At 41.6% G+C, this 27,184-nt stretch overlaps 1 protein-coding gene across 6 annotated transcripts in view; it reads right to left on the reverse strand.

Annotated features, from left to right (window-relative positions):
- Positions 1-27,184, reverse strand: part of RARB (retinoic acid receptor beta) — a 532,878-nt gene that overhangs the window by 49,956 nt on the left and 455,738 nt on the right. For all 6 annotated transcript variants that reach the window (XM_038392096.2, XM_038392089.2, XM_038392090.2 and 3 more), the window contains one exon: positions 24,925-25,066. In XM_038392096.2, coding sequence (XP_038248024.1) covers positions 24,925-25,066 — 142 coding nt within the window. The remainder of the gene's footprint in view (positions 1-24,924; positions 25,067-27,184) is intronic.

Raw genomic sequence — 27,184 nt, forward strand, 5'->3', positions numbered from 1 at the left:
TTATTTGAAAAGAGAATGACAATAATTCTCTCTGACTCTGCAATCTGTTTGTCCAAATGTAACTCAAGAGAGATTTCTACTTTTTCTGTGAGACAAAGAAGCTGTAAGTACTTCATCCCAGATAATTTAAGGAATAAAGGTATTTCATCTTTTCCTCTTCGCTTCCCAAATTTTTACTTCTGTAGAGGGCAAGGTGAGAGCAAGGTGCACGCTGTGCTACTATTTGCCATCTCTCTTCTTTTATTTGTTATTTCTCTTCACGTTTACTTTCCTTTTCAGTTTAACACTAGAGCTGTCAAGCGATTAAAAAAATTAATTATATAATAATATATATTTAATATATATATAATATATAATATATATAATTAATAAAAAAATTAATCATGATTAATCAGATGATTAATCGCGTTGTTAATAACAGAATAGCATTTATTTAATTTTTTTATATTTTCTACATTTTCAAATATATTGATTTCAATTGCTATACAGCATACAAAGTGTAGTGTTCACTTTATATTTATTTTTATTACAAATATTTGCACTGTAAAAAACAAAAGAAATAGTATTTTTCTATTCACCCAATACAAGTACTGTAATGCAGTCTCTTTATCAGGAAAGTTGAACTTACAAATGTAGAATTATGTACAAAAAATAGCTACATTCATAAATAGAACAGTGTAAAACTTTAGAGCCTACAAGTCCACTCAGTCCTACTTCTTGGTCAGCCAATCTCTAAGACAAAAACATTTCTTTACATTTGCAGAAGATAATGCTGCCTGCTTCTTGTTTACAATATCATCTGAAAGTGAGAACAGGTGTTCGTATGGCATTGTTATAGCCAGCATTGCAAGATATTTACATGCCGGATGCTCCAAAGATTCATTTAACCCTTCATGCTTCTACCACCATTACATAGGACATGCGTCCATGCTGATGACAGGTTCTGCTCGATAATGATCCAAAGCAGTGCGGACCGACACAGGTTCATTTTCATCGTCTGAGTCAGATGCCAGCAGCAGAAGGTTGATTTTCTTTTTGGGTGGTTCGGGTTCTGTAGTTTTCACATCGGAGGGTTGCTCTTTTAAGACTTCTGAAAGCATGCTCCACATGTCATCCCTCAGATTCTAGAAGGCACTTTAGATTCTTAAATCTCGGGGTCGTGTGCTGTAGTTATCTTTAGAAAGCTCACATTGGTACCTTCTCTGCAGTGAAAGTGTTCTTAAAATGAACAACATGTGCTGGGCCATCATCCGAGACAGCTATGACATGATATATATGGCAGAATGTGGGTAAAACAGAACTGGAGACATACAATTCTCTCCCAAGGAGTTCAGTCACAAATTTAACTAATGCATTATTTTTAATGAGTGTCATCAGCATGGAAGCATATCCTCTGGAGTGGTGGCCAAAGCATGAAGGGGCATACAAATATTTAGCATATCTGGCACATAAACACCTAGTAATGCCTGCTACAAAAATGCCATGTGAATGGCCTGTTCTCATTTTCAGGTGACATTGTAAATAAGAGGCGGGCAGCATTATCTCCTGCAAATGTGAACAAACTTGTTTGTCTGTACAAGCAGTAGGACTAAGTGGACTTGTAGGCTCTAAAATTTTATGTTATTGAGTGCAGTTATGTAACAAAAACCTCTACATCTGTAAGTTGCACTTTCATGATAAAGAGATCTCACTACAGTACTTGTATATGTTGAATTGAAAAATGCTATTTCTTTTATTATTTTTACAGTGCAAGTATTTGTAATCAAAAGTAAGCACTGTACACTTTGTATTCTGTGTTGTAATTGAAATCGATATATTTGAAAATATAGAAACACATCCAGAAATATTTAATCAATTTCAATTGTTTAGCAGTGCGATTAAAACTGCATTTAACTGCAATTAATTTTTTTAATCACGATTAATTTTTTTTAGTTAATCGTGTGAGTTAACTGCAATTAATCAACAGTCCCATTTAAAACTTATTTGTGTCTAGCTGCTCTGCCTCAAGGACTATGTTTGTTTGAAGAAAAATCCAAAACAGAAGACCAGTCATTTTTAGAGTAAGCTCCTGCCACAGCTAGGACTATGCTAACTCTAAAAGAGGGCAGACAACAGCTTTTTAAAAAACAAAACAAACAAAAAAAAAACCCCTCACACACTGGCTCAGAGTAGTTTGCTAAGGTTAAGTCTGTGGAGGTAAGAGCTGGAGAGGTCCAAGCTGCTCAAAGCCATCTTTCTTTTGATACTGCCCTTCCCCCATATAACTGACTTTATTGTTTATTTGTTATTTGTGTTCATATTTTCTTGTACTCTGTATTCACCTTGAGTGTGTGTAGGTATTTCACAAGCACTGTGATAGTTCATGCTATCTCTAGTTGTATTCTCCAGTGAGTCAAGTACATTAGAAATGGAGCCCCTATACACTGGTGAGACCACAAACCAGGAAGAACAAGCTTAGCACCAAATGGCCACATGTGCTATTAGGCTCAATCTAACACTAGGGGCATACAGAGGTTTCTATACAACTAATATACAAGGTTAGAAGAAGTGCTATGCTCTGTAAAAATATCTATGCAAACTTCAGAAACTTTAAGGATAAGCAACCAGCTCCATGAAATGTTCCAAGGATTTGTCCCTGCCCCCAGGAGCAGCGAGTTATATAGGCCTGTGATGCCCGGGCTCCAGCAAATTCAGGGCCCGGGGCACCAATGTTCAGGGCCAGGTCTCTCCCCCGGAGCATCTCACGGCCCTGCCGGCTGCCCTGCGCGCCTTCCCAAGCATCCCTGCCTGCCCTGGGCAGCTGCCCCTTGCAGCGCCACGCTGTGCTCCCTCGCCTGCTGCTGCCGGCAACCAGGGAGAGGTGCAAAGTTTGTAGATTTGCGGTTTGTAGAGAAGCAAAGTGTGTGTTGTAAATGGCTTGTCTAGTTTTTGTAAAGTCCAGCCACGAGGAAGTTTGTGTGGAAGATTGGTTCTTTATGAGAGTATCCAGTTTTGAGAGCTCATTCTTAATCTTTCCCTGTTTGCTGTAGAGGATGTTGATCAGGTGGACACACCCCTAGAACCCCAACCTGCGGTATTCTACTACAGTCCATTGGTGATCTTCCTAAAAACACCATCCTAGCCACTATGGATGTAGAAGCCCTCTACACCAACATTCCACACAAAGATGGGCTACAAGCCGTCAGGAACGGTATCCCCGATAATGTCACGGCTAACCTGGTGGCTGAACTTTGTGACTTTGTCCTCACCCATAACTATTTCACATTTGGGGACAATGTATACCTTCAAGTCAGCGGCACTGCGATGGGTACCCGCATGGCCCCACAGTATGCCAACAATTTTATGGCCGACTTAGAACAATGCTTCCTCTGCTCTCGTCTCCTAATGCCCCTACTCTACTTGCGCTACATTGATGACATCTTCATCATCTGGACCCATGGAACAGAAGCCCTTGAGGAATTCCACCATGATTTCAACAATTTCCATCCCACCATCAACCTCAGCCTGGACCAGTCCACACAAGAGATCCACTTCCTGGACACTATGGTGCTAATAAGCAATGGTCACATAAACACCACCCTATATCGGAAACCTACTGACCGCTATTCCTACCTACATGCCTCTAGCTTTCATCCAGATCATACCACATGATCCATTGTCTACAGCCAAGCTCTACGATATAACCACATTTGCTCCAACCTCTCAGACAGAGACAAACACCTACAAGATCTCTATCATGCATTCCTACAACTACAATACCCACCTGCTGAAGTGAAGAAACAGATTGACAGAGCCAAAAGAGTACCCAGAAGTCACCTACTACAGGACAGGCCCAACAAAGAAAATAACAGAACGCCACTAGCCATCACCTTCAGCCCCCAACTAAAACCTCTCCAACGCATCATCAAGGATCTACAACCTATCCTGAAGGACGAGCCATCACTCTCACAGATCTTGGGAGACAGGCCAGTCCTTGCTTACAGACAGCCCCCCAATCTGAAGCAAATACTCACCAGGAACCACACACCACACAACAGAACCACCAACCCAGGAACCTATCTTTGCAACAAAGCCCGTTGCCAACTCTGTCCACATATCTATTCAGGGGTCACCATCATAAGGCCTAATCACATCGGCCACACTATCAGAGGCTCGGTCACCTGCGCATCTACCAATGTGATATATGCCATCATGTGCCAGCAATGCCCCTCTGCCATGTACATTGGCCAAACTGGACAGTCTCTACATAAAAGAATGAATGGACACAAATCAGACGTCAAGAATTATAACATTCAAAAACCAGTTGGAGAACACTTCAATCTCTCTGGTCACTCGATTACAGACCTAAGAGTGGCTATCCTTCAACAAAAAAAAACTTCAAAAACAGACTCCAACGAGAGACTGCTGAATTGGAATTAATTTGCAAACTGGATACAATTAACTTAGGCTTGAATAGAGACTGGGAATGAATGAGTCATTACACAAAGTAAAACTATTTCCCCATGTTAATTCTCCCCCCACCCCACCCCCCACTGTTCCTCAGATATTCTTGTTAACTGATGGAAATAGCCTACTTTGCTTGTCACCATGAAAGGTTTTCCTCCTCCCCCCCCCCCCGCTGCTGGTGATGGCTTATCTTAATTGATCATTCTCCTTACAGTGTGTATGATAAACCCATTGTTTCATGTTCTCTGTATGTGTATATCAGTCTCCCCTCTGTTTTTTCCACCAAATGCATCTGATGAAGTGAGCTGTAGCTCACAAAAGCTTATGCTCTAATAAATTTGTTAGTCTCAAAGGTGCCACAAGTACTCCTGTGGAGGACAGTGGAGAATACACTAGTGACTCAGATTCTGAGAAAAGTATGTCTAGATCTAGCAATGAACCAAAAGTCTATGATCTTTCTCTCTCTGAAGTGCAGCTCTGATCTGCTCTCCAATCTGTCTGCTGCTGGCTAGCAAATAAAAGTACATCTCTCTGCAAGAGATACAACAGTATATGGCAAAAAGAAAAGGAGTACCGGTGGCACCTTAGAGACTAACAAATTTATTAGAGCATAAGCTTTCGTGAGCTACAGCTCACTTCATCGGATGCATTTGGTGGAAAAAACAGAGGAGAGATTTATATACACACACACAGAGAACATGAAACAATGGGTTTATCATACACACTGTAAGGAGAGTGATCACTTAAGATAAGCCATCACCAGCAGCAGGGGGGGGAAAGGAGGAAAACCTTTCATGGTGACAAGCAAGGTAGGCTAATTCCAGCAGTTAACAAGAATATCAGAGGAACAGTGGGGGGTGGGGTGGGAGGGAGAAATACCATGGGGAAATAGTTTTACTTTGTGTAATGACTCATCCATTCCCAGTCTCTATTCAAGCCTAAGTTAATTGTATCCAGTTTGCAAATTAATTCCAATTCAGCAGTCTCTCGTTGGAGTCTGTTTTTGAAGCTTTTTTGTTGAAGTATAGCCACTCTAAGATCTGTGATCGAGTGACCAGAGAGATTGAAGTGTTCTCCAACTGGTTTTTGAATGTTATAATTCTTGACGTCTGATTTATGTCCATTCATTCTTTTACGTAGAGACTGTCCAGTTTGGCCAATGTACATGGCAGAGGGGCATTGCTGGCACATGATGGCATATATCACATTGGTAGATGCGCAGGTGAACGAGCCTCTGATAGTGTGGCTGATGTGATTAGGCCCTATGATGGTATCCCCTGAATAGATATGTGGACAGAGTTGGCAACGGGCTTTGTTGCAAGGATAGGTTCCTGGGTTAGTGGTTCTGTTGTGTGGTGTGTGGTTGCTGGTGAGTATTTGCTTCAGATTGGGGGGCTGTCTGTAAGCAAGGACTGGTCTGTCTCCCAAGATCTGTGAGAGTGATGGCTCGTCCTTCAGGATAGGTTGTAGATCCTTGATGATGCATTGGAGAGGTTTTAGTTGGGGGCTGAAGGTGATGGCTAGTGGCGTTCTGTTGTTTTCTTTGTTGGGCCTGTCCTGTAGTAGGTGACTTCTGGGTACTCTTCTGGCTCTGTCAATCTGTTTCTTCACTTTAGCAGGTGGGTATTGTAGTTGTAGGAATGCATGATAGAGATCTTGTAGGTGTTTGTCTCTGTCTGAGGGTTGGAGCAAATGCGGTTATATCGTAGCGCTTGGCTGTAGACAATGGATCGAGTGGTATGATCTGGATGAAAGCTAGAGGCATGTAGGTAGGAATAGCTGTCAGTAGGTTTCCGATATAGGGTGGTGGTTATGTGACCATCGCTTATTAGCACCGTAGTGTCCAGGAAGTGGATCTTTTGTGTGGACTGGTCCAGGCTGAGGTTGATGGTGGGATGGAAATTGTTGAAATCATGGTGGAATTCCTCAAGAGCTTCTTTTCCATGGGTCCAGATGATGAAGATGTCATCAATGTAGCGCAAGTAGAGTAGGGACATTAGGGGACGAGAGCTGAGGAAGCGTTGTTCTAAGTCAGCCATAAAAATGTTGGCATACTGTGGGGCCATGCGGGTACCCATCGCAGTGCCGCTGATTTGAAGGTATACATTGTCCCCAAATGTGAAATAGTTATGGGTCAGGACAAAGTCACAAAGTTCAGCCACCAGGTTAGCCGTGACAGTATTGGGGATACTGTTCCTGACGGCTCGTAGTCCATCTTTGTGTGGAATGTTGGTGTAGAGGGCTTCTACATCCATAGTGGCTAGGATGGTGTTTTTAGGAAGATCACCAATGGACTGTAGTTTCCTCAGGAAATCGGTGGTGTCTCGAAGATAGCTGGGAGTGCTGGTAACGAAGGGCCTGAGGAGGGAGTCTACATAGCCAGACAATCCTGCTGTCAGGGTGCCAATGCCTGAGATGATGGGGCGTCCAGGATTTCCAGGTTTATGGATCTTGGGTAGCAGATAGACTACCCCAGGTCGGGGCTCCAGGGGTGTGTCTGTGCGGATTTGTTCTTGTGCTTTTTCAGGGAGTTTCTTGAGCAAATGCTGTAGTTTCTTTTGGTAACTCTCAGTGGGATCAGAGGGTAATGGCTTGTAGAAAGTGGTGTTGGAGAGCTGCCTAGTAGCCTCTTGTTCATACTCCGACCTATTCATGATGACGACAGCACCTCCTTTGTCAGCCTTTTTGATTATGATGTCAGAGTTGTTTCTGAGGCTGTGGATGGCACTGTGTTCTGCATGGCTGAGGTTATGGGGTAAGCGATGCTGCTTTTCCACAATTTCAGCTCGTGCACGTCGGCGGAAGCAGTCTATGTAGAAATCCAGGCTGCTGTTTCGACCTTCAGGAGGAGTCCACCCAGAATCCTTCTTTTTGTAGTGTTGGCAGGAAGGTCTCTGTGGGTTAATATGTTGGTCAGAGGTGTGTTGGAAATATTCCTTGAGTCTGAGACGTCGAAAATAGGATTCTAGGTCACCACAGAACTGTATCGTGTTCGTGGGGGTGGAGGGGCAAAAGGAGAGGCCCCGAGATAGGACAGATTCTTCTGCTGGGCTAAGAGTATAGTTGGATAGATTAACAATATTGCTGGGTGGGTTACGGGAACCATTGTTGTGGCCCCTTGTGGCATATAGTAGTTTAGATAGCTTAGTGTCCTTTTTCTTTTTTAGAGAAGCAAAGTGTGTTTTGTAAATGGCTTGTCTAGTTTTTGTAAAGACTGCTGAATTGGAATTAATTTGCAAACTGGATACAATTAACTTAGGCTTGAATAGAGACTGGGAATGGATGAGTCATTACACAAAGTAAAACTATTTCCCCATGGTATTTCTCCCTCCCACCCCACCCCCCACTGTTCCTCTGATATTCTTAAAAAGAAAAGGAGTACTTGTGGCACCTTAGAGACTAACTAATTTATTAGAGCATAAGCTTTCGTGAGCTACAGCTCACTTCATCTCTGATATTCTTGTTAACTGCTGGAATTAGCCTACCTTGCTTGTCACCATGAAAGGTTTTCCTCCTTTCCCCCCCCGCTGCTGGTGATGGCTTATCTTAAGTGATCACTCTCCTTACAGTGTGTATGATAAACCCATTGTTTCATGTTCTCTGTGTGTGTGTATATAAATCTCTCCTCTGTTTTCTCCACCATATGCATCCGATGAAGTGAGCTGTAGCTCACGAAAGCTTATGCTCTAATAAATTTGTTAGTCTCTAAGGTGCCACCGGTACGCCTTTTCTTTTTGCGAATACAGACTAACACGGCTGCTACTCTGAAACAGTATATGGCATATCTGATCCATGTGTAGAATACACCATGTGCTAGCTGCTTTGCTAGGTGTAGGATGGTATCTTGGGAATCACTGCTAGAGAAAGAACACAGCCCCATTATAATGCTTTCACTGCCCTCTGCTTATTCCATCTCATTTCTAGTTTCTACTTTTATGTCCTAATTCTTTACTCCCCAGTTCTAAATTTCCCCATTTATTTTAAGTATCTTCCCCCTATCCCAGGCCCTCAAGATGAGCAAGCTTTTCTGGTGAGCTTTTCCCAGTTTTAAATTCTGATTTCAACAAAAGACTTAAAGGCACAAGCTCAAATATTTATAATATTTTAATAAAAAGAATCTCATATGCAAAAATGAATCTCAGTAGGTGCTAGTAATTTTTAAAAGAGTTTAAAGGCCAAAAACCAAAAACAAAGATACAATGGGATAAAAATGATGCAAGTATAACAGAATTTGTTAGTCTATCATTTTAAATGGTTCCTAAAGCTTTGCCTTAGAGGATTTACACTAAATCATTCACTAATCTTAAAGCTGATCGCCTTCTACCAGGGAAGGGGATGTAGAAGAAAGTGTTGAAATAGAGGAGTGGCATGAGGTTCTCAAACAACCCAATTTCCTATGGAAAACAGAATATCCCAATGAAGTTTAGCCTGGAATCGCGTTCCCGGCAACCTTCAACTCTCCCAAAGAAGTGTAAAATAAAAAGCTCCTTTAAGTGAAATCTAATTTTCTGAAAAAAGAAAAGGAGTACTTGTGGCACCTTAGAGACTAATACATTTATTTGAGCATAAGCTTTCGTGAGCTACAGCTCACTTCATTGGATGCATGTAGTGGAAAATCTGTATTTTCCACTACATTCATCCGATGAAGTGAGCTGTAGCTCACGAAAGCTTATGCTTTTCCATTACATGCATCCAATGAAGTGAGCTGTAGCTCACGAAAGCTTATGCTCAAATAAATTTGTTAGTCTCTAAGGTGCCACAAGTACTCCTTTTCTTTTTGCGGATACAGACTAACAGCTGCTACTCTCAGGTTTCAGAGTAGCAGCCGTGTTAGTCTGTATTCGCAAAAAGAAAAGGAGTACTTGTGGCACCTTAGAGACTCTAAGGTGCCACAAGTACTCCTTTTCTCTTAGCTGCTACTCTGAAACCTAATTTTCTGAGGAGTGTTAAATTAACATTTCATTTGCTTGCAGTGGTGAAAAGAAAGAAAGAAAGTAGGTTAGTGAGTTTCCCTTTGAATGTCTTTCTGACTCCATTAAAAGTGTCTGTCAGGTGACTAACCAACCCTGTTATTCACAGTAAAAGCACGTTTGCATACTGTTGTACTTTTTGCCAGGGGAAAGGCAGAATTTCATTTACCTTTAACTCTGAAATTTAGGTATGCGCCTTGAAAACTGAAAGAAAGAATTTCCTCATACTTACTTAAACAAATCCATTTATATCTGCAATAAACAACATGTTATGTATTCAGGACACAGACAGAATCCCACAGGTATCATAGAATCATAGAATATCAGGGTTGGAAGGGACCCCAGAAGGTCATCTAGTCCAACCCCCTGCTCAAAGCAGGACCAAGTCCCAGTTAAATCATCCCAGCCAGGTAATTAAATATCTATCAGCCTTAGGCACGGCCTGTAGGACTTTAAGCTACAGCTTTTTAAAGTCAGTTTCAGAACCTTCTTTGTATGAGAGCAATAGACTTTTCATTACATCTTGAGCTAAAAATTGATAGTTTTCATAAATATGCAAACATGACAACAAGTATTCTGGAAAAAAAGGAGGAGCAAAATTGCTTCAGTTAATTTTAGGTTTTAACAGGGTGAAAAAGAATCCATTGTCTTGTGATCTTATCACTCATGTTGTGTTAGCAGCAAAATGCTACCTACATTTCTATTATAAATGCAATAAATTATTTCTACTCCCTATGTGGCTATTTAATTTTTTAACCTTAAATTATCCCTCAAATTTTCCTCAGGAAAGCTGAAGTAATGACGGTGTTTTGTTCCAATGGGCTTTAAGTCAGGCATGTAATACACCGAGTCAAAATACACCCAACTTGAGGTTATTTTTGTAGCACAACCACAAGACTGGCAGCCTGTCAGAAGGAGCTGCAATGCAGTGAGTGGCCACAGTTCATCATGGCCAAGGCTTTGGGAAACTCTCTATGCAAAAATTCATTAGATAAAACTCATGTGGGTTTAACAGAGAGAGGGTGCTGGAACAATTTGTATAGTGGGAGTGCTGAGAGCCATTGAACCAAACTGTAAACCTTGTAAATAATGGAATCCACTTGAAGCCAGAGGGTGCTGCAGCAGCCCCAGTTCCAGCACTCATGGGGGATTCTGTGGTCTTTGCCACATATATGTTGGAACCTTTCAATATACAGTCTCTGAAGAGGATGCTGACTTCCCAGCAGCTGCCTTTCCACTTCCTGCCTCTAGAAGATTAGTGTATGAAGCACTGGGCTCAGCAGATGAGACAAAGGCCACCCTGTCTCTTTGCCTTCTGCAGAGGTCTCCCTCTAATTCACTCAAAAGGTCCTTTCCTGTCATCAAAAGGACTTCAAGGTGTTTTTATATTGTATATGGACCTCTGTTCAGAATCTGAATGCCGGCAGCCAAGTGAACTTATAGACACACCTAGTACTGAGGCTGTCCCCCTTACCACTGAATCACACCTATCAAAGGTCACCTGTGCCTGAGGCAGGGCCAGTTCTATGTTCTCATGTCTACATCCACACGAGCTTGCGCATCTTCTGGGAAGAGATTTAGCCAGGCATTGAGCCTTCTTCTATAATGTAGCCTGCCTTCTGGTCTTCACCCTCTAAGGCAAGAGCTATGGAGTGGTCAACCGACTTATCAAGTGAATCCAATGACGAAGTTCATGGGTTCAGTACTAAGATTTGGCTCTTCTTCCTACTAACCATAATTGCCTAAATCTCTACATTGGCATGCACAGCCAGTGGAATCTTCATGTAAGATATACACTGTCTTGACCACCCTAGGAAAAAGGAGAAAGTGTTGAAAGTGAGGGTGATTCCTCAACAACAACAGGGTGCAAGTGTATCGTCGACAGATCCCAGTCATCAGTGGGCAGGGTCAAACCTGGGATCTCTGGGGCTTAGTGATGAGCCTCTACCGCATGAGCTAAAAGCCAAATGGCTGTTAAATAAGGCTGTAGAGCAGACTCATTTTATCTCTCTCTTTAAGTGGTCTCTGTGTCACTAGATGGGACAGAACACTATACCCAGAAGGTGTGTGGGTTACAAGAGGACACAGCAATGCTATTTGAAAGGTGTTCTGATTTAGGGAGCTGTTTATTTTGGCCTTTGAGGATTCCTGAACAGGAGTGAAGTGAAATCCAAATGACCTAGCCAGATTCTTTAAAAACAGAGAAAAAACAGATCCTTAGAGCAGAGCTGTTCTGCTGTAGAGTGATATTTAGCCAATCATATTTTGCATCTTCCAAATATCACCAGTATCCAAATAGCACACATCATCTATCACACATCTTCTATCTCAGGGGACTTCATCAAAGAGTGCAATATCAACGCAGTTAGGAGAACTCAGCCTTGGGGAATGAACAATAAAGATTATTGAGACAGCCAAGGAATGCTTAAGTACATCCAAGCACACCAGTGGGAAGTTGGGTGTTTGTTGACATAGGCTTCCTCAAAGCAGAGGGGCTTATCCTCTGAGAACAAGTCCTTAAAGCACTGTGGGATAGCTGCAGGCCAGATTTGCAGGAGACTTTTGGGAATGGCTCCAGGAACAACTTATGCATTCCCATGAAACTGGCAGCTCTAGGTAATGTTTTTTTAGGCCAACCTGACAACCACGCAATCAGCTCCAAGGCAGAGGATGCAGCCAGTGTATTCATCCCAAATTGTCATATTTCTGCAACATCTACTTTTCTTCCTCCTCCAGGTTCTGAGAGGACCACGTCCTGAAATAAACGTGTGCAAAGAAAAAAAAAATACAAAGGAGCATAAAGAATGCAGATGCAGAAAATTGGCAGGAAAATCCAGCGAATCGGTACGGGAAAACACCATTACATGGCTCTGTGGGGCCAAGAAAGAAGAGATGTGTCAATGTATCAAAGTTACCCCATGCACCTGTGCAACATCAAAGGCTTGAGAGAGTGCCAAAGCACTGAGATAAGCATAAAAAGGAAGCATTGGAGCACTCAAAGAAGGCTGAGAAAGTAATGGGATTGGATGCTAACAGACCCAAGGGAGCAAGGTTTGATGCAATGCTTAAAACAAAACAAATTCACACAAGTCAGAGAAAAAGGGTCAGGCCCTAAAGGAGCAACAGGGAAGCCAGAGGAAACTAGGCTAGCATTTCAGGGAAGAAGCACTGAAAGAGATATCCCAGATTGAACTAATTTAACACATTTTAGTAGGGAACTGACTGATAAGGTAGATCAACCACAAGGATACTGAGAGCACAAAATTGTGGGTTGACATAAAAGTGGATGGACAGCCAAAGAAATCCAAGTCACTTCCTGTTGAGAATTCGTTCACTGAAAATACCTGAACCTCCAGAATCTTCCACTAAGGCATGTGGCTGGACAGTAGGAGAAATCTTGCATACTGGTCACCATTCAGAAGATCAAGACACTTGGAGTTCTGCCCTGTCTCATGTGGAACCTGTCTTACTCACAGATGTATACCTAGGTGGCTTTCCTTTGTTGCTAGCCACTAATGGCCCTGAGGCAACATCGAGTCTATCGCAAGGTCTGGAGTTAGCTCAGCCTCTACTGACTCAGGCATGGGATTCACCTGGAGAGACTTCCAATTTTGTCAGTTTTTGTGATGGATTTATGGAGGTTCAAACTTGAAATGCAACTTCATTTTTACATAGTAGACCTAAAGGAGGGCATGAGATTTGTCTCCAAAGTAAAAAAACAACAACCCTACAACAAACAAACCAAAAAACCCCATAAACGTTGCATGCAGCTAAAAAATGTCCATTTTGTACCACAAATTACTGATTTTAAAAGAAATGGTTGAAAAGTGTAGTGAAAGGAAAAAGTATGGTTAGAATAACATTATTAAGTGTAGGGGGCAAAAACCTATGTATGTGCCCTGGTCAAACGTAATTCCCTTAAGAAAGGATGGTCTTTGGAGTTCAGCAAATTCAGCTCTATTCTTCACTCTGCCAAACACTTGCTGCGTCACCTTGGATAAGTAACTCCCCTCTCTGCGCCTTAATTTTGCCTTCTACAAAAACAGGAACAGTAATACCTCACAGAAGCATATTACAGCTTAATTCATTAATGTTTGCAAAGAACTTTGAGATAATTAGATAGAAGGCTTTTTGAAAGTGCAAAGTGTCTATTAAAATTTCACCTATACTGCAGAAAAAGAGCATAATTTTTACAGGAACTCAGTGTTATTCAATGCAATTTACCGTGTACAACAGGAAACCCTGTACAAAGGCCAAAGGCAGTCTTTATAATACAAAACATCCAAACACCACATCCTCTGCCCTCCCTCCTCAAAGATCAGTGGGTACTTCAGATGTAAACTGGATACTGCAGAGTGAAGAAGTTACAATTCTATGTGATCATTCTCAGGGTCACAAATTTAATAAAAAATCTTATTAAACAAAATATGAGAAAGGTTCATATTTATTGTTGGCAAAGACTAGGATTTATGGATGCAAATGAATGCTGCAGACACAATGTACAAGATCAAATAAGTTTGGTCTCTGTGACAATGCAGAGACTGAAGCAGAGAGCACAGAAAGGATTACCGTAGTAGCAATGCTTTAGCATAACTTCCAGGTGAGGACCTGTAATCGATCTTTATGTGAGTCTATCAGAAATGTTTCCCTTATGCTTACTCAGTTCTCAAAGAAAGCAAGAGCTCACAGGAGGCAAACTGTTTATAAAAATATTGTTATTATTAAAAGAGAGGGAGCCAAAGCCTAGCATTTCCCCTTGTATTTTAAAATAAATGGTTCTTACTGTTTCACTTTGACAAGAAATGATAGAGACTGGAAAAACAAACAGAAAATTAAAGGAAACTCAGTGTTAAAGGAGAAGAGAAAGAAAAGGTAGTTCTAGAACCAGACTGGCATGCATTGCAGCATGTATTATGCTTTCCCTTGGGGCTTTGCTCCTGAGGTCTGGCCTGCATTACAGAAATCTCACTGTTCTCTCATTTCCCCGAGTTCTGAACCCTAGCTCTGTTCTCAATTTTTACAGTCTCTATCATTCCTTCTTGTCCCAGTGAAACAGTAAGAACTTGACTTTCCCTGTGTTTTGCTCAGCAGCATTAGAGGATTTCCCTCACTTTTTCTTTTCCCGTTGGTACTGTGATGCAAACCACTGATTTTTATTGCTCCAGTAACATCTCCTCACCCTTCCCCTGACCCACTTTCTACCACAAATTTAAGCAGACATCATAGAGGTAACAACAACAAAAAGCTCAGCCTGGCAGCTGACAAAAAGAAACACGGGAATTGTGCCAAGTGGTATTGGGCCTTCAATTCCTAGTTCATACACAACTATATTTTCTCTCTTGAAATATTGCAACATGATCACATGATGGTTTAAAGTTACAAATATTTATGTAATACTTAAAAAGCAATGAATGAAGTCGCAGAAGCTTAGAGCACAATTTATTTTTTCTCTCAACATTTAAGAAAATAATGATCAGACTAATGATCAAACTACCTTGACTTGAGCACGATTCAAGAGTCACGGTGTGATTGAGTCAGAAATTAGAAGAGAATTTCCTTAGGTCACAACAAAAGGTGCCAGTAAACACTTCAGCTGGAGAGTTAACATAATAGATAAAAAATCATTTTTGCTATTTTCTTTAGCAGTTTATTAATTGCCTCCTGAAATACTTTCTGAAACACAACGAGCTGCAAATGAATTCATGGTCTATTAATCTGCTGTACATGATATTGGAGGAAAGCGCATTGGATGAGTTGATGCAATTATTGCTATTACATAACCATCTTCACAGAACATTGAATATTATTCATAATTTACTCTATCTAAGCTGCTCCTTTAAACATTAAAACTGACATTAAAAGCAATGTAAAATCAGAAGGAAAGGCTTATAAAAAAAAGACAGATCTCAGAGAAAATAAAGGGATCTGCTTCTCTGAAGACATTAAAACACCTCAATAGCAAAGATGTTTGATTAACCATAGGAAACAATGTGCAGCCAACAGAACCTGCTCTCTACAATCAAATTTTAATTTAATATAAAACATTCCATTATTCATTTTCAGCACCACATCATAAAGAATACATTACCCTTATTATGGGACTGACCTTAACATTAGACTACTATGTTTTTAATCACATGAAAACTAACATACTGTGATCTCAAACAAATGGAAGCACCCTTATGCCCATTTTGCTCTCTCTCTTCCCAAAACAGCTCCACTTTGGGATACAAGAATGTTTGGGGGTTGATCTTCTGAGCCTATGCAATTTCACAGATTGAAGAACCTGATTTGTGTGGCTTGGTTTCAGAGTTTCCCTGCTTTTCTTTTCCTCAAATTCTTCCCTTCAGTGGAATTATCACAGGTAGGATTTTTCATCTTCAAAGCACTTTACAAACATAAATTAATTCTCCCAAAACTGCAGAGTCAGCCACATTTTACACATGGGGAAATTGGCTGGCCAAAGAGGACAGAGGAAATAGACATTGTCAGCTGAGGTAGGAATTCAGGAGTTCTTGGCTCCCATTCCAGGGCTTAGATCACATCTCTTTCGAGATCTGAATAGAGATCCCATTCTTGTTGATAAAATGCTTTGTTTAGTCTGCAGCCTTTCCCCACCACTTTAGAAGTCAACTTTGTTCTGAAGCAGCTTTTGACCATGTGCCCAGAGAAGCATGTACCCCTAAATATTCCAAGGCACAGAATTCTAAAATAATGTGAGCAAAGAGGGGGTGGGTTGTGTTTTTAAATGTAGTAGATTCCCCACTTTATGGTAATGTTTCTGCCCAATGGAAGTTAACTGTAAGCAGAATCACAGATCTATGCATGGGGCAAGTCTGGACAGGGGCCACGGTATTAGCCATTACAATACTTGAATCCTGTGGTCTAAAGCCTTCACACAAAAAGGTCTCGGAAGGGCAGCAGCTGCCATGCAGAGCTGAGAAGGATGGCATGAAAGGTGGCTCCTCACAAAATGCGGATGGAAGGAGTTCAGGATACTCTGGATTTGTACTAAGAGGGATAACTTTCACCCTGTTAAGGTGGTTTCTTCAGTATCCTGCTTGAAAAAGCCCATTGTTGAAGCAATTCTACTCCGTTTCCTGCCTATTCTATAACCGTACAAGGCCTCACTGCGCACCTGTGTTAGTTCTAGGGCAATACCAGCCCACGAATGCAGACAGAGTGTGCCTTGTTTCCAACAACTGAGAGCAGAGCAGGATGATGCCTCAAAACTAACACAAATGTAATAAAAGACAGAGTTGTCTTCCTTAGTTTCCAGAAGTTTCATCAGATAATGAGACCCTGTCAACGACAGCAGTCCTCCTCATTCAGCAGAAGCTCACAGTCCTGTGTTAGGTAATGTGATTACAGTCTCTAAAAATGTTACATTTAAAAAAATTGTTGAGATCTTTGTTTTTAAGAAGACCTAAAAGAAATTCCTCGAATGATACTCCCTGCTGGTGTTTGTAACCCCGCTTGCTCACACATCATGAGAGCATAAGCCTCTGTGCATGTACCATGTGATCTTGCAATAGCAGGCTCACACAACATAGCCAATCCAACATAGCCAATCCCACACACTAGGAAGGCCTGCTTGGTTCTATTGTGTAGCTTTTGGCACTTGAGAGTCTGAATCCAAAGATCTGAGCTCATATCTTCCCAAGTCGGCATGGTCCACTAGATAAAGATACTGGGCTGGGAGTCATGAGATCTGCGTTCTATTCTGGGCTCTGTTCTCTGACCTGCTATATGACAATGAGCAAATAATTTATCTTTTCTGTGCCTCTGTTTCCCCTCCCACATGCTGTCTATTTAGATAGTAAGTTCTTTGGGGCCGGGGCCATCTTTCACTATATATTTGCTAGCACAATGAAGCCCAATCTCACTTGGGCCTGATAGTCACTATCATAACACAAATAAATAATCATGTAGCTGCACTGGTGGCAGGTCTACCACTAACCTCTCTCAATGAATCAGACCACAAAGTAAGTTGCGGTTGAAAGAGAATAAGCTAGTAAGGAAATATAAATTCATTGCCTTTGCCATTCACTGATTTTTATTTTCAAATATGCAAGAAATGCCTGTTGACTTCCAAAATACTGTGCCTATCTCTTTAAAATCTATCAATGGTACTGACTGCAGTTCTGCTCTCAGATGTCTACGCAAAACTTCCATTGAACTCACTGGAAGCTCCATGTGAAGGCAAGTATTTTTGCATTTTCTTTAAAAGAAAATACAGGGATTTCTCTCCTGGTTTCTGTAAGTGAGCTACAGAAGTATACGTGCGTGCATACAGAATTCTGCACAGTTGAAGTGTATTCATTCCTCCTATGCCCCCAGGAACAGGCATTTGGGTTCCCATTTGCAGTTGTCCACCGTGATTAACTTTTCCATTAGGGGCTGGTTAAATATTGTAGGTTTGTTTTCCTACATGGCTCCCGAAGTACCTTTTACTGTCCTTTGTTCATGGCATGAATGCCATGGAGTAAAGTAGCTGCAGCCAGAAAGGAGGCGAAATGGGGAAAAGGGTAGTTTAAAAAATTAAATCCAACAAACCTTTAGTAAATGTGCCTTTGTTTACACAAACATCTCAAGAAATACCTTGAAAACTGCAGACATTTGTGTAAGAACAGATTAAAAAGAAGGCTTGAAGGTCTTTCAGTTCTGAAATACTACTGCTTTTAAAGGGAAAATACTACATAGTTTAGGTCTCATATTAATATTGTGGGAAAGACACTCTGCATTCTAACTGCTCTTATTTAAAAGAATTTCTCCATTCAGTTGCAAGGAAATTTTAAAGAAATACAGCATGTTTATGTACGACCTACAGTATTTTGTGGCCTGCTGTTGAAAATTAGCAGGAGTACAAGTTAATTGAAGGTGATTGGCAAAGAGTATTGTAATAATTCATTCGCCCTTAGCAATATGTGCTGAATGCCCTCAATATGTGGGCTGAGAGGGGCAATGAGTACATTATTACTCTCCTCTTTTGTTTTTAGGATCATCCTTCTGAGATTTCCAAACCCAACTCTGAAGTGACGTTTCAGAACACAATATGCTGGTTATTTCACAATAGCTACAGAACCTGGGGTGGCCAGCATATATTGGGGGCAGGTAAGTGAATTGCCTTACCCCTAAACCTATATCATATTGATTTTGCCAGTAAACACTATAAAAAAAATTCACAGAACCACATACTGTAGCATACAAATTAATGAAAAAGCATTTCATCTAACCCCGCCCTCAGCATGGTCAGAAGGCTCACACTCCAGCAGGGTCTGTAAGTGACATAATGCCCTGTCAACTTGTCATTTACCTGTTACTCATTTGGAAAACCTGGAATGATCCTGCCTGGATGAGAAGTGCTGGCAGCTCTGTACTGTGGCATTTACTCCCCACGTGGTGGAAGAGCAAGTGAAAGTATGGCTCACATAGAAACTCTACTGCTTAGGGTTTGGGGACAAAAACACAGCATAGAAGCCAGTTCTCCTTATGGATGCCCTCAGCATCAGAAATCCCCAAGTGGTTTGAAAGCCAGGCCCTTTCCTCTGGCCACAACACTCTACTTCCTGTCCCCTCAAGTTATTCCTTATTGGATTGAGGAAGAGAAGCATTTAGCCCTCTGTATATCCCCACATACAAATAATAAGGAATGTCTGTCACAGAATTAATTGTGTATTGTGGTATCACTAGGGCTTGTCTAAATGAAGAGTTAGTGCATGGCAAGGAGGAGTGTAAATCTTTGGCACACGAGCATGCCGTGCACTAACAGTTTATATAGATGAGCCCTAAAGGTATATCTACACTGCAGCTAGCAGCATGCTCTCAACCAGGGCAGACAGACTCACATTCGTTCTGCTCAAGCTAGCACGCTAAAAATAGCTGTGTGCACATTTTAGCATAGGTGGTGGCTTGGGCTAGCTGTCTAAGCCAGACTTACGGGGTCGGGTGGGCTTGGACTCAGGTGGCTAGCCTGAGTCACGTCCCATGCAACAACAGTGGCACTGCTGCTTTTACTATGCTAGCTGGAGCAGAGCTGGCAAGCCTTCTAGCTGCGGGGCCACAGAGTCATGGTAGTGGGACTCATGCTAGTGGTCTACAAATACACCTCTACTCCGATATAACGCTGTCCTCCGGAGCCAAAAAATCTTACCACATTATAGGTGAAACCGCGTTATATCCAACTTGCTTTGATCCACCAGAGCGCTGCTTTACCGCATTATATCCGAATTTGTGTTATATCGGGATAGAGGTGTAGCTGTGTAGACGCTGTGATTCAAGCTCCCAGCCTACCTCTCGCTCCCAGGCTTCAGGTCTCAGCACTAGTCTGTGCTGCAATGTCTACACATCTATTTTTAGAGCACTAGCACAAGCCCTGCTAGCACCAGTCTTTGGACCCGGACTGGGAGGCTTGTTCCCAGATGCAATGTCATCAGACCTTTAGAGGCCTGAGTCAGGCACTGTCCAATACTACTAGGCTCTGTACATACACTAATCAAAAGACAAGGAGTACTTGTGGCACCTTAGAGACTAACAAATTTATTTGAGCATAAGCTTTCGTGAGCTACAGCTCACTTCATTGAATGCATCCGATGAAGTGAGCTGTAGCTCACGAAAGCTTATGCTCAAATAAATTTGTTAGTCTCTAAGGTGCCACAAGTACTTCTTTTCTTTTTGCGAATACAGACTAACACGGCTACTACTCTGAAACTAATCAAAAGATGGCCCCTTACAATGTAAGGGGGGAAAATTAAAGAGTTAATCACCCATAATCTAACCCCTCCCCCACTTAAAACAAGCACATATGTTCACACGCACAAAACACCACATTTTATAAAGAGGTTTCTCTTGAATAATATGTTTTTTTAATAAATGAGTTTCATGGGTACAGTGGAAATGTCCCCAACGACTGTGAGAGTTCTTAAAGTGCATCTTATCTTGCCCTACACCTTTTGAGCCGTTGCAGTCTATGGCCATGTCTGCACCAGAGAGCTTACAGCGGCACCAGTGCTGTAAGATCTCCTGTGTAGCTGCTCTATGCTGATGGAATGGGAGTGTGTTCTCCAGTCAACACAATTAAACCACCCCTCCATGAGTGGCGTAAGTGCTGGAACTAGGGGTGCTGACGCACCCCCTGGCTTGAAGGGGATTCCATCATATACAGGGTTTACAGTGTGGTTCTCAGCACCCCCACAATACGAACTGTTCCAGCACCCCGATGAGTGGCAACAGCCATGTCGGACAGCAGAGCATCTTCTGCCAACATAGCACTGTTCACACTGGTGCTTCTCTCAGTATAATTTATGTCACTCGGGGGGTTTATTTCACACTCCTGAGCAACATAAATTATACCAACAAAAGCGGAAGTGTAGACATAGACTCTCAATTCTGAATTGTGAGGCTATGTTAATGTGTTTTCACCCATTACGAAAAAGGCAGGTATGTCAATGAATGGCACATTGTGTTGCCATTTACACCTGAGCAAAGGGGGAGCAAAATGCTACTAATTCAGAATGGCAGCATTTCACACCCACTTCGCACTGGTGTAAGTGATGGCACAAGGTCTAAGGCAGAGAATCTAGACCCGGGGGTCATCACTCAACATCTGTGCAAAATGAGTGCAGCACAGGTGTGACACTGCCATTCCGTTTTACATCCGCTTTACACAAATGAACATGGAGAGACAATGTGAAAAACGGGAGAATCAGGCCCCGTTCCAGGCCAACAGGGGCTGCGGGAAGCGGTGTGGACCCCCATTGGCCTGGAACGGCGAACTGCGGCCAGTGGGAGCTGCGATCGGCCGAACCTGTGGTCGCTACAGGTAAACAAACCGTCCTGGCCCGCCAGCAGATTTCCCCAACGGGCCGTGTGCCAAAGGTTGCCGATCCCTATTACAGAGTTTTAAATTCAGGAAGATAATGGTGTATTTTAGAAATGTTCAGTCACTCACCTTCTTAACTATAGTGACTCTTGCAGTGCAAATGTTACTTAATGTGGGTATCAGAAAGATCTCATTACATGCAAGGCAGATTGTTTATCAGATTCCTTATACTGGAGCCTGGCCAATAGTAGACTCTAGGATCTGTTCAGCTCTCTCAAACATTTTGTACTCTATTTGGGAAGTTTCATGTAATTTAAGAAGGATAGTTGCTTGAATTAGTTCTTTAGCTTAAGTAAGGGCTTGTCTACACTACCCGCCAGATCAGCGGGCAGTGATCGATCCAGCGGGGGTCGATTTATCGCGTCTAGTATAGACGTGATAAATCGACCGCTGAGTATTCTTTAGTCCACTCCGGTACTCCACCAGAATGAGGAGTGCAAGTGGAGTCGACAGGAGAGCATCAGCTGTCGACTTACTGCAGTAAAGACAATGTGGTAAATAGATCTAAGTACGTCAACTTCAGCTATGCTATTCACATAGCTGAAGTTGCGTATCTTAGATCGACCCCCATGCGGTAGTGTAGACAAGCCCTTAGAGTATGATCATCATTCTCTCTTCAGTGTTATGATTCTTTCATCAAGTTTAAGTGTCTCTAGGGAGACTTCTGTGGGAGAATCTAAGAATGGAAACTTCATGTTTATTTTTTCCTCTCCCAGGATTTCTGTAACGGTTATGACCACATGCTGGACTGAAGCTACTGGAGTCAATGGGAGATTTGACTGAGGAAGAACAACAGGACTAGTCCATTATCTGGTGCGTGCGTACATACATAGTCATCCTTATCACTGATACATTAACTGCACCATTGTGCATATGTAAAATTTATTTTATAAACACTTACAACTACATTGCTTTCATTTATCGATTTATTTTTCACACACAGATTGATTTGCACACTAGCCTTCAATAAGTACGAGGCACCTGGAAAGTTCCAGCTTCTAAACTTCAGCCATTGTTGAGTGGTCCATGTACAAAAAATAAAATAAAAATAATCTTAATTTTAAAAAATGGAAAAAAAGTATTTTTGCCATTACAACTCAAAAATAAGTGAACATTTTTTAAAATCACCCCTAGAGATCATAGAACAAGTATGAAAACTTTCACGATTGAATGTAATGGGACACCATCCGCTTGAAAGAAAAATAAGTCAAATAACATTTCCATCTGAACATTTTGCACTAACAAATGTCACAAGTAACCCCAAAGATTACTAGAACACAGAGATATGCAAATACTTCTTTTTTGTCTTTTGTTTGCTTACTTTCCTCATTGGCAGCACTTTCTTTGTGTTCCAGTCAGATTCATGAGAGGGGGGAGATGGGGGTGGGTGGGGAGGAGTACTATCTAATTGTAGCAACAGAGCTGAAACTAACACCTTTGTTGGATGGAAATAAGGGGGGGGGAAATCATGAAAAGTAAGGGACAATGCTTTATTTTAAGGAACATTTTAGGGAAACACCATTTCTCTTAGCATAGCATGTATTTTTCTCTCAAGGTGTGCATTTGTACTGCTTCAAGTATCCAATGAAATCATCATAAACTTCAATTTAATGTTTAAAGTGGTCAAGGACCATCCCTTAAAATAAGCGATGGGTGGTCACCTTGCTGAAAGCAACACAGAAAAAGACACAGTAGCAAAGCAGCAGGCAGGCGTGTGCAGGAAGAAGAAAGGGGGGAGAGATAAAAGGCCTTCAGCATGTTTGTGTATTGTGGCTCTTATGCCTACCCAAACACATTTCTAAACTATAAAACGGAGAAAAGAAAAATCCTTATTGTGACAGATAATTGCAATCCCCTGCAATATCTTTGGTGGCCATCCTGTTTTAAGTTTATAGATCACTCTGGGCAGGGATTGTATGCAACACCAGTGGGGAGGGCTACCACAACACCTCCAGGAACCAAAACCAGCATGTGTGGGCATGGGGGGGTGGGTGTGATTAAGGTGAATCACTTGGGCTGTAAACCCCTCCAGAGAGGTACCCCTCCGTATGGGAAAGGAAGCTTACATACACTGGTTCAAACTAGATTTTCAGAGACACACACACAATGGGCTTTTGGGACACAAAGGGTACATGGAAAGAGTACAGCGGAGAGCAACAAAAATTATTAGGGGGCTGGAGCACATGACTTATGAGGAGAGGCTAAGGGAACTGGGATTATTTAGTCTGCAGAAGAGAAGAATGAGGGGGGATTTGATAACTGCTTTCAACTACCCAAAGGGGGTTCCAAAGAGGATGAATCTAGACTGTTCTCAGTGGTAGCAGATGACAGAACAAGGAGTAATGGTCGCAAGTTGCAGTGGGGGAGGTTTAGGTTGGATATTAGGAAAAACTTTTTCACTAGGAGAGTGGTGAAGCACTGGAATGGGTTACATAGGGAGGTGGAGGAATCTCCTTCCTTAGAGGTTTTTAAGGTTTCAGAGTAGCAGCCGTGTTAGTCTGTATTCACAAAAAGAAAAGGAGTACTTGTGGCACCTTAGAGACTAACAAATTTATTAGAGCATAAGCTTTCGTGAGCTACAGCTCACTTCATTGGATGCATTTAGAGGTTTTTAAGGTTAGGTTTGACAAAGCCCAGCTGGGATGATTTAGTTGGGGATTGGCACTGCTTTGAGCAGGGGGTTGGACTAGATGACCTTGTGAGGTCCCTTCCAACCCTACTATTCTATGATTCTATAGACACTGACACAAGACCTTCTTTCTGATCCAGCAAATGGACAGGACCTTGGATCCTAGGGAGAGCTCAACCCTTGCAAAAGGGTTGGAAAGACTGATACCTACTACTGCCCTTCTTGGAGTTGTGGGTGACCTCTGTAAGCATCTGTGTAGTAGGTTCTTTTTATTGGTTGTATGTGTTTTCTCTGTAATGCTTTTACCTTCAGAATAAAGGTGCTTGCTTAGAAAGAGAGGTGTGGTGACTTATAACTGCTGTCAAGACACTGGTCATAGCCCCCAGAGTGGAAGCAAAGCCCAGGTGCTGGCTGTTAGGCAGACTGGCTAGCTGGGGATATCACAGTGTAAGGCAGACAGCTGTGCAGCCTTAAAAGCCCTGGTCAGAAGGTAGTGGGACAAGGGTCCCTGCCCAGAGACTGCTGGAGACTAGGAACTCCTGGAGTGGATCACAGAGGGGAGGATACAGGTGCAGCACCCTGAAACTGACGCACACAATATTTTTTTTTTAAAACAGGGAATCTGTTTGAAGGATTTTGTTTTAAGTTTAGGACATACTACTGAACGGAGTCTCTTATCAAAATTTAACTAATTACAAAAAACAAACGTTGAAAGTGTCCCTTTAATGTTTTCACATCTACATTTGCTTGCCCATATTGGTATGTTACATAAAAAAAACCACATTAAAATAGCGTTATATAGGTTACAAGGTCAAGCACTCGCAAGTTAAGAAATGCCAGATTTAAGGTTGCCTGTGAAACTGAAGTTCTGTCATCTTTGTGCATATGCATTATGTTTCAGTTCTTTAATTATATGACAATATATTGTTATTTCCCACGTGATCTCCATATATACGGGGTAACACAAATGAGAAGCACTGTTTCTAGAAACCACTTACATTCTTTGGACATTCCCACTTCAAAGCACTTCTGTAGTCTGCAGTACTGGCAGCGATTTCTAGTGACTTTATTAATAACGCAGTTTTTATCTCTGTGACATGTGTAAACCATGTTCTTCTGAATACTTCTGCGGAAAAAACCCTGCAATTAAGCAGAAAAAAATAATGAAATAAAATCCCTGGGCTTCACACATAAATCATAGCCAGTCTCCTATTCTTTTAAGTTAATAACATGAATGCAACATTATGGCAAGATTATGGTAATCTTACTGCTCTTATAAATATTAAAAGTTGAATATTGTTTTCTTGCAACATAAAGAGTATCTTTTAATCAAAAATAAAGGAAACTATTTTATTGTCAGGGTAAAGAAGATTGAGGTAAGTAGAAGCATTCAGAAAATGAGGCTCTAGATCAGGGATTCTCAAACTGGGGGTCGGGATCCCACAGGGAGTCACAAAGTTATTACGGGGGGGGGAAGAGGTCATGAGCTGCCAGCCTCCACCCCAAACCCAGCTTCACCTCCAGCATTTATAATGGTGTTAAATATATAAAAAAGTGTTTTTAATTTATAAGGTGGGGGGAGGGGTGTCACACTCAGAGGCTTGTTATGTGAAAGGGTTCACCAGTACAAAAGTTTGAGAACCACTGCTAGGTTATGTTATAACATCCAGGCTAAAATAAAACATGTGAGCTTGGGTTTATGGATTTAGTTATAAACACTGTAAACACTGTTCCCTCCTGACTGATTCACTTTAAAATCAAACTCCCTAACCCAGTTTGGCATACTTTCTTCCAGCCTCAGTTATCCCTTCTCCATTTGTTTTTGGAAGGATTTCTATTTTTATTTTGTGGTTAGAGGTGAAATAACTGTACAATGGGCCAAATCTTGAGAGCACTCAGAATCCCACTGAAATTAGCCAGACTTCCACACTGGAAGATTTCCAGCATCAGGCTCAATATTGATTTGTGAACCTGAACACCTTCCCAAAAATATAAGTCCACTATCTATATCAAGAGAAAGAGAGTTAGTTCACAGAGGAATGAGAGAAATGAGAGTCAGGGAGATAATGGAAATTATGTGTGCATTGGGTGAGAAAATATTGGCCAACCTTAAAAACAACAACAAAAACCAAAACAAGACACAGTGCCCTAAGAATTTTTACAGATCAGCCCACAGATAGTCAGCAAAAGTATTTCTGTAACTGATCTCTATTAGAAAGTTTCATATTGCTACTTAAATTTTCAACAGTGTTTCACCATCCAGCAGGATCAAATCTCAGTCAACACCACTCCACTGTGTAGGAACACTTGCTGATTCAATATCTGGAGGGGTTTGAGAGGTTTTGAAAATGTTTTCAACAAACCACAGGTGTACACCCTGTAGAGCAGCACAATGTTTGCACTCAGGGATATAATAATAATTCTCAAAAAGAAAAGGAGTACTTGTGGCACCTTAGAGACTAACAAATTTATTAGAGCATAAGCTTTCGTGAGCTACAGCTCACTTCATCGGATGCATTTGGTGGAAAAAACAGAGGAAAGATTTATATACACACACACAGAGAACATGAAACAATGGGTTTATCATACACACTGTAAGGAGATCAGAGTAGCAGCCGTGTTAGTCTGTATTCGCAAAAAGAAAAGGAGTACTTGTGGCACCTTAGAGACTAACAAATTTATTAGAGCATAAGCTTTCGTGAGCTACAGCTCACTTCATCGGATGCATCCGATGAAGTGAGCTGTAGCTCACGAAAGCTTATGCTCTAATAAATTTGTTAGTCTCTAAGGTGCCACAAGTACTCCTTTTCTTTTTACTGTAAGGAGAGTGATCACTTAAGATAAGCCATCACCAACAGCAGGGGGGGGAAGGAGGAAAACCTTTCATGGTGACAAGCAGGTAGGCTAATTCCAGCAGTTAACAAGAATATCAGAGGAACAGTGGGGGGTGGGGTGGGAGGGAGAAATACCATGGGGAAATAGTTTTACTTTGTGTAATGACTCATCCATTCCCAGTCTCTATTCAAGCCTAAGTTAATTGTATCCAGTTTGCAAATTAATTCCAATTCAGCAGTCTCTCGTTGGAGTCTGTTTTTGAAGCTTTTTTGTTGAAGTATAGCCACTCTTAGGTCTGTGATCGAGTGACCAGAGAGATTGAAGTGTTCTCCAACTGGTTTTTGAATGTTATAATTCTTGACGTCTGATTTGTATCCATTCATTTTTTTACGTAGAGACTGTCCAGTTTGGCCAATGTACATG

This window comes from Dermochelys coriacea, chromosome 2 (genome assembly GCF_009764565.3).
Source record: "Dermochelys coriacea isolate rDerCor1 chromosome 2, rDerCor1.pri.v4, whole genome shotgun sequence".
NCBI classification, from domain to species: Eukaryota; Metazoa; Chordata; order Testudines; family Dermochelyidae; genus Dermochelys; species Dermochelys coriacea.